This window comes from Amblyomma mixtum, chromosome 3 (assembly GCF_055824585.1).
Source record: "Amblyomma mixtum isolate Tamu chromosome 3, ASM5582458v1, whole genome shotgun sequence".
Classification (NCBI taxonomy): domain Eukaryota; kingdom Metazoa; phylum Arthropoda; class Arachnida; order Ixodida; family Ixodidae; genus Amblyomma; species Amblyomma mixtum.
In genome coordinates, this window is record NC_143014.1 from 159,047,085 (window position 1) to 159,055,475 (window position 8,391).

The window sequence follows — 8,391 nt, forward strand, 5'->3', positions numbered from 1 at the left end:
TGGAGAGGAAACACAGGCATGGTTTAATAACACTTACAAAGAGCGGTCTTTGCGCATTCGATGCGAAAATCAGCCGCTTTAGTATTCTGCCTCCCCAGTGTAATATCTTCCAGTTTTTCAGTTTGCTTTTGAGTTATCTTGTTCGAGTTCCTATTAACGCTGATAGTACACTCCGTGCAGGTCTTCGCGGTATAATTCCGTATTAAACAGTGTAATCTGTACAGCTTGACTGTTCTTACTTGGTTTACTCGATTTTACTGAGCCAGCGAATAAAAAATGAAAGGAGAGAAGCAGCGCAACTGCTGCTTCTAAAAGCCTTTCTACTCCTTGAAGAAGTATCATGGAATGGCTTGAGTTATTAACAATCGCCTTACCTTGAGTTTTTTTCCGGTATTGACATTGTTTTGCAATTTCTTCGGTGTTTTTTTCCTTGACAGAGGTAGAGTGTAACAGAGGTGCGGACCCAGAGGTGGGAATGACTGGTAAGCGTGCTTAAGTACTACTGTGGTAGACTGCGCTTTGCTCGTCATAGAATCTCCTTTAGCGCTAGCCTCAATGACCCTGGCAAGGTCTGTTCAGAATGAGTACATTATGGCGGTCAAAATTGGGCTTTATGGATTAAAAGAAAACACCAAGAGCACTACACAAAAGTCATTACTGTAAACGAGTTATGCAGCCAGGCGGACACAAACAGTGAGAAAAAATGTCATCGTACACCTGAGTAATAAACTAAAATTGATTATCGAGCTTTTTATTCACTGCAGTCAGCGTGCATGTTTATACTGAAAACTTAGAGGCAATGGCATTTGAACACTATTTCATTTTGCAGAATTTCAGTAACGCGTCTTTGTCCTGAGTTATGTACAGGCACGGTCAGAAGTTTGCCGAATGCGGATTCATGCTGAAGAAATTATTTCTGCGTTACATCGCCAGGCTGTCAGCTGGTATTTGCTCTAGGCGACGGAACGCACATGTGTCTTCCATGTATCTATGCTTTTCAGTGACTTACATTGCTTCAGCGCGCAGAAATAACTTTTTTTTTTTCGCGAATCGCATCCCGGAAACTTTTGTCCGTCTTGTGTACGTCTACAGCTTAAGCCCAAATCGTGTAATTACGCATGCGAGATCGCGGCGCTCGGAAAGAAGCTCATCCCTGGTGTGACGGAGCTGTGACACAGCAAAAACACATCTTCCAAATACCGGGCGCTGACAGCCTCAAGGAAACAAAAACATTCCAATAGAGTATCTCACGGTTTTTGATGACCTCTTTCAAGGTTTCAGAAAGATGGGAAGAACTCTACATTCGTTCACTCAGAATCACTGGCTGGATACCCAGTTGCGGTAAGCTAGCGTATCAATGAGAGCGAAAAGCATAAATGACTCGTTTCTAGGCCTTGTAACAGATATTAAAAACCATTCCCTCCCTGCCACTTTTAATGCGCCTAATACAAAAATTTTCGCAGTAAGCCACGGCTCTATGCTTTCTCTCTGCATGCCAAAAACACTGCACTTATTTCAAGCCTAACATAACGCGCGCGTGAGATGAAACAGGGAAAAATTTAGCTTACGACTGCAACATACAGATATGACCTTTATCATCCTTAGGGATCTAAACTGGCTGTTTGGGCTTGTTGGTCAGTGATCATGGTTAAACAATGCAGCGCGAAAAGACAAGGACAAACTAAGAAGTGGACAGGACGGGAGCAGCGCCAGTCCTGTCCCTTCTTCGTTTGTCCATGCCTTTTCGTGCTGAATTCTTTAATCATCCTTAGTGATCTCGTGGATCACTGACCTCTGCTATATTTCCGCGAAGGCTTGTTGAACTAGTGAGTGGCGGTTACTTAATGTCACCTTGAGCAGGTCAGAACGGACACCGTGCGGGGAGGACAGGATACATGCTGCCGATGCCGCTTTAAAGTGTGCGGAAGAATTCTCGCATGGAAACATTTTCGGGTGCTTTGTTTCAATATCTACGTTTATGCATGCCAGCCATCATTCGCCCATACCAGAGCTCGACTGCAATCTAGACCTGCCGGTATTCTTAGGGTGTAAGCCTAAAAAGATATAGTTTTAGCCTTTCTTTGTTGTCGAGGAAGACTGAAAGCACGAAATGTTATTTGGTTGAGGAAGTGGCAGCGCCATGTGAAACCAAGCCAATGCTGCCGCCTTACTCAACAGCTCTGTTATTGTGATTTGTAAAATTTCGTGGGCCGGTTAAAGGCAGACTTGTTTCAGAAGCGATCTAGCATACCATGCACGCTTCAAAAAGGATTGTTCATCAACAACCGGTGAACCGTGGTGGTGGTCTCTTTCTTCAACGCTCTTAGCGCGCTGCCTTCTTCGATGCTTGGGCTACATTTGAATTTGTGTTCAGCTTCGCCTCTTGAGCGACGCGATGTTGTTGCTCGCTCTCTCGGACCCAACAGTCGGCGTGCTCAGAGAAAGGCATTGCAATAACTGCGCACGCTGAGTTGGAGAGCACAGTAGTGGATGTTTCTTCAGGTTGATCACATTGAACAGTTCACTTTAAAAAATCTACCCCATTCGAGCTCCCTCTGTATTTATACATCCCTACAGCGCAACACGCTTCCCACATCGAGAACGCCGCGTGTGTTTTTGAATTATGGGCGTTCAGCGTATCTCTAGTTTCGCGCTGTGAGCTTCGTGATGGTGCGGAAACAACTGCACCTCAAGAAGGTCTAGAGCCCTCTCCCCGTCAGCTGTATTTGTTTTGAATGGTGTCCGAATTCGGAGTGCAATTGTGGAAGTAGCATTTTTATGCCGTTGGAGCACTATTATATGCCATTGTTCGCGAGCCCGTTCCGAAGACAGGGATACGATATCGTAGGTTTTCGCTAAGGGCTTAGCGCAGTTCTGCTTTCCGGGGAAATGCTGCGGAGTAGCTATAAAAAGTGCCTTCGGCTTTAATGCGGCCGTATTCAGAAAACTTCGTCACGGTGCGTAGCTCCACCACACGTATGCACAGTTCCAGTGGTTTTCTATTCGACTAACTGAATAAGAGATCGAGAATCAGAAAAAATTTCTTTGCGGCAGTTTATGGGCACCTTGCCCGAGTGCGAGCGATGCGTGATATGTCAGCACAAGGTCGTTGGACGCTGCGCAAGCCGCCAGTCTTTGTCGGGTCACGGTTCGTTGTTAACCGCGTTTCCTCAAATCCTGTTAAGGTACTCAAGCTTTTGTCAGGCGACGAGGGAGAAAACTAAAAGAGGAAGTGTAGCTTTCTTATACGGCGCACGTGGCTACCGATTATAGTCCTTTCATTTTTCCTCCCTGGTCCATACGAAAATAGTCCGTCCGTCTCGCAGCACTTTCCCTGTCTCGCGAACGCTGAGTAGTAAGGGCAAGGAAGTGATTATCGGAACCACTAACGAGACGAGTTTGCCGGGACGTTTAGCCGCGCGGGAGCGCCTACAGACAGACCGCTTTCGTGCAACACGCTCACATAGCGATGCGTCAGCACGCGAGCTCGAAACCATTAGTGTAAACGCTGGTACCAGAAGATCCGGGAGAGGAGCGAAGCTTTGGCGCCGAAGCGGGTAGAAAAGGATGGGAGCAATAACACGCTTTCTCCTTCGCGTTTTTCTGTTCTTCAATCGAAGCAGGCGTAGATGACCGCCAGCAGGCAATTGATAAAGGCCGTTGCCTTTGCCGGTTTTCTCGTCGCGAGCAAAAGATGACAGAACTTGAGCGTAGGACAAAGGAAATAAAGCGAATACGAAACGAATTCTACAAATTGGCGATGCGTACGAAACGCACCCAAGCCAATCGGAGGGTACATGCGATAAGGAAAAAAAAAAGAAAGAAAAAGGAAAGAGAAAAGAAAAAAAATTTGATGCCGGGAAAGCAAGCAAAAAGTAAACAAGCAATCTGGAACGGCGTCTGCTACAAGCAGACGGAGACGTTTTCCCTCAAGGTTCCTCGCTCTCGGCAGGACGTAAGTCTAACTGGGTTTCCAAAGCCAACAAACAGACATGCAAAAATTGCCACTGCCAAGTATCAACAAAAAAAAAAAGCCAAAATAGACGGTCGTCTTTTCGAAGACAAGCGCGAAGTAGTAGCAAGAAAACGGAGGAGAGAGAGAGATAGGAAAGAAAAACATACGACCGAAGAGTCAAAGAGGAACGCGAACCAAGGTTGGCCAAAAAATAAAGAGTCGGTTCCTCCAGAAAAAGGAGAGCGCGCTCCACTTTTCGAGGCGGAGGCTTTTTGCGTCGGACTAGTTGTTACGTCCCGGCGTCAAGAGAGGGGAGAGAGGGTGGTCGCTGGGCGGAGGGGCTCGACTCCCGGGAGAAAACCGAGCGAGGGGACAATTAAGCCTTAGTGTGGAAGGAGAAACACGGGCGGGCCGCCTCGTAGAATGTCGGCCGTGACCGTGGTTATAAGAGGGACGCGCCAAACAGGCTCCGCCGTCACTCCGACGGGCGTCGGCGGCACCGGGTGTGAAAGCGGCCGACATGCATTTGGTAAGCCCGTTCCGGAGCCCACGCCGGCTCACTCTGGGCCTCCTCCTCTTGCCCGGGTACCACACCGGCGCCGGATGCGCGCGCGCGCGCGCGCTCGCTACTTACCGGGTCCAAACTTACGGTCTCCCGCTCGTGTCGCTGTGGTAACTTGTATCGCACCGTCTGGCCGGAATGCTCCGTATTCATGTCGGAACCGGCAGCGGCCTCGGATCAGGAGCGTTAATTATCCGTTCGCGCTTTTAGCGAACGCCGCTCTCGGGTTGTTGGTGCCCTTGAAAACTCTCGTGGTGTCGGGCCGCGAACTTAGTGGAGTTCAAGGTCCTTCGCGCCTAGCAAGGTGTCTTCAAGAGCTGACGACGGGCCGAACGCCTGGTTCGGGTCCGCGCTTCGAGTGTCTCGTGACTGAGCGTCCCGAACCTCATTGAACCCGCCAGGAGGGGTCGCAGGCGAGACGTTCGCCGCGCTGTCCCAAGCGGTTAAGCCATGTGACGCTCCGCCTATGCCTTGAAACGCCAGCCCTGTAACCTGTCGTGATACGCTTGTTAGCGGCAGCAACTGACAGACGAGCTTGTCTTAAAGACAAGCCCGTTTGCGCCCGACACAACCTTTTGGAGAAGAATGACGCCAAGAGTTCGTTGAATGTGACCTGCATGTGCTTGGGTTTTGCTTCAGCTACGTTGAGTGCACTTTAGTCTGTTTATTACTCATTTCTATATTCATATTGAGCATAAATGAGCGAATCAGCCAGGAGCTGTGTTGTATTCATTTTTTTTCCTTGTATGGTTTCGTTTTCCCCTTCATTAGCCATGTATTGTTCTGGTAGTGAAAAGACTTACTGCGGCTTGGTAAAGTGCGGGTCATTGGTTTGATACTGCAGCGGCAAATATATGGCACCGAATTTGCGTATGATATCAGAGCCAATTTCCGAAGTATTTCGATGACATGCATACATACTGACTGCGGTATTCCCGTACTTGCTCACGTATCCTGTCCAGCACACACGAGTCATAAAATGTGTACCGGTACAGAAATTAACGCTGCAGCTATGCTACCTCAACGTGGCTTCAGCGTATATATTAATTTCTAATTCACGTTTTCATGCATAACTTGTGAACGACTAGCGGACACCATGTCTGTCGAACATCAGGGTACCGACACCGAGAGAACCTGAGGAATTTGAGAGCCGTTTCTTCCATATACTTGAGGTAGTTGGGTGCCCGGTTCTAAAATATAGTACGACTGAAATTGCGTTGTAACGGATATTGATGAGTCTATTGTATAAACCGCTTATGTACCGCATTTTGAATCCAAGGTCGGTCACGTCGAGGAGGTGTGTGATCAGACGACCTTACAGTAGTGCCAGTGAAGTATATAACTTGCGGTAGTCAGTTTCGTGCGTCATCGTTGGTAATGGCGATTGTAAAGTTTCGTGCATTTTGTAAACACGCGTAATTCTTCATTATGCGCTGCTCGTAACTGATAAGATCTTATGCTGCCATCAGCCACGCGATCTTGGCTAAAGATGACAGTTCATAACTTCAGTATTGTTTTTTTTTGCTGCTTTAATACTTTTTTCTACCCTTTTGTTCTTGTCGATGTCACAAAATACTTTTTTTACCCTTTTGTTCTTGTCGATGTCACAATATCAGATTATCATGATTTTGTATATTGTTTTTATTAATTGCTTCCAGAATACGAGTTTCATCCTTCTGCTGGCAGCCGTCTGTGCTGGTGCGTACGAAGTCAGCAATGCACGCCGGGGAAGCCTGGTGGGCCTCAGAAGCAATGCGTTCGACTTCAGCCCTAGCGGGACTGCTCAGAAGGTGGTGTTCACCGGCCCGAACGCTCTAGAGAGAATGTTGTCTCAGAGCATAGGACACAGCTTAGAACAGGGCTTGGTCAGTGGAATTGGCGGGCAACGAGCCATCGTTCAAGAGATCGGAACTGGCTTCGAACCCGGCGGCGGCCACGTCATCGGCCATACGGGTGTGCACGGCCTTCAGCAAGTGTTCGCCGCGCCTGCAGTGGGACAGGGTGTCGCCGCCTTTGGCGGGCTTCAGGGCTTGGGACAAGGTTTCGGGCGCAACGTCGGAAAGGGACTGCAGCACGCTATCGTCCCCAGCTTCACTCCACAGCTGACGCAGCTGACGCAGCTATCCCAAATGCCTCATCTGACTCAGCTACCACAGCAGGGCGGCAGTCGCGGACTCTCCCAGGGAGTAGCCATCGCCGCGGCACGCGGTGTCGGGCACACATTCGGGCACGGACTCACCCACGCCAAGGCTCCCGCCCCGCAGCGCAACGTCGGCCGACAGGTGCTTCACGCCGTGGCACCCGCTGGAAGCTATGCGTCCGCCTCGGGCTTCGGATCGAGCCAGAGCCTCGTGAGAGCTTTCCAGCCGGATTACGGCAGCTCGTTCGCCAGCCCCTACAGGAGCAGCGTGCACGACGACTTTGTCTTCGGGGAGAGCAAGGTCATTCACGGACCAACCTATCTGGTTCACACATTCGGCCCCGAGAGGGGCCCCTACTACAGCAGCCACAAGTCTTACTCGGGAAAGAGCCACCGAGGCAGCAAACCATACGTGCGAAAATCCATCATGATCAAGGACAAAGGTCGCCACCGGAACTGAATCGCGTCACGAACCAACGTGAAGCCAGCGTTTAGAAACTTCTTTGTACAAAAAGGTAACTGCTCGCGCCTGTGCTTTCACTTATATGTGTGGATGGATATAAGCGTTCGCTCAATTAGATTCACCGCTTTGTCGAAAAATGCTTTCTTCAGATAGTCCAGGAGGGTAAGGTCCGCAAGATGTGTTTGATTTTGTTATACCCACACAGAATTAGTCCTTCTGAAGATTATACCCTTCATAGATTTTGTAATGTGCAAGCTACACAAGCGTAACGCTCTAGTCAATGATGCTCCATTAAGCTGCAGCCCGAGGTCAACGGCACACCATACATTACTTGTGTGTTGGAACATGCACGGTGATTTGAACATGTGCCGCACTTAAAGCAAGTGTACAAGATTTAAGATGCGTTTCATTGTTTTTTAAAATGCGACATAATGAACAGGTCTTATATACACTCACGTTAATCAGCGGCGCACAAAATTAAGCCCAGTTAGAACACAACAAACACTGCTACGTTGTTGTATGGACAGGGTTATCGGGCACGTGAATGGAGGATTTCCGAGTCCTTGAATGAAGTAGGGGCGGTTCTTCGTTTGGCAGGAACATGTAGGCAAATGGCCAAATTTATGTAATTATTTGACGATTCCATCCCTGACAGACTTGGCGACCTTTTGCTGTCAACCTGATTGGTGACACGTACACTGATTGCAGATTGACTTCATGGCGCGGGAAAAACAGAGCAAGATCTCTGACGAAACATAAAGTTGATTCGTTGATTCACCACTGTCTTTGTTTTCTATCGTCAGCTAGCGTCCAACAGCGGCTCGGGAAGGTGGTGTGTAGCGGACAAGCGCAAGAAATCCAGCCTGTTTAGTCCCACTGAACTCGGAACTTCAACCTGAATCTACCTCTTCCCGTGCATCGCAGCAAACACTATCGACGAACCCGTTGGCAACGCTACATAAGCCTTGTTGTATCATTCTATTGTAAATAAACCTTTTCTATTTAACAAACTGCTCAAATAAAAGCACCAGAAAAGCCCGTTGTCTCGCCTGTGTGAAAAATTTACCATGTAAATAAGCGTGAGGTACATCCCACGTAAATAAATTGTTATCCACACACATCTTCGCTGACCAGCATAACTTTCATTACGTGCATTCACTTAAGGAGCACCAATCGCGTGTTGAGTCCGGACCTTCGGTTCTATGTTTCATTCAGCCAAGAAGATATCCTCCAAGACCGGACACTTCACCAAGATTTTGCCTTGAGCTCAA

General features: G+C 48.5%; 1 protein-coding gene across 1 annotated transcript; it reads left to right on the top strand.

Annotated features, from left to right (window-relative positions):
- The first annotated feature begins 4,356 nt into the window (after positions 1-4,356).
- Positions 4,357-8,158, top strand: LOC149352502 (uncharacterized). Its single transcript, XM_089577176.1, has 3 exons — positions 4,357-4,484; positions 6,176-7,172; positions 7,924-8,158. The coding sequence occupies exons 1-2, from the start codon at positions 4,476-4,478 to the stop codon at positions 7,115-7,117; spliced, it is 951 nt and encodes a 316-aa protein (XP_089433302.1). The 5' UTR covers positions 4,357-4,475; the 3' UTR covers positions 7,118-7,172; positions 7,924-8,158.
- Positions 8,159-8,391: the final 233 nt, after the last annotated feature.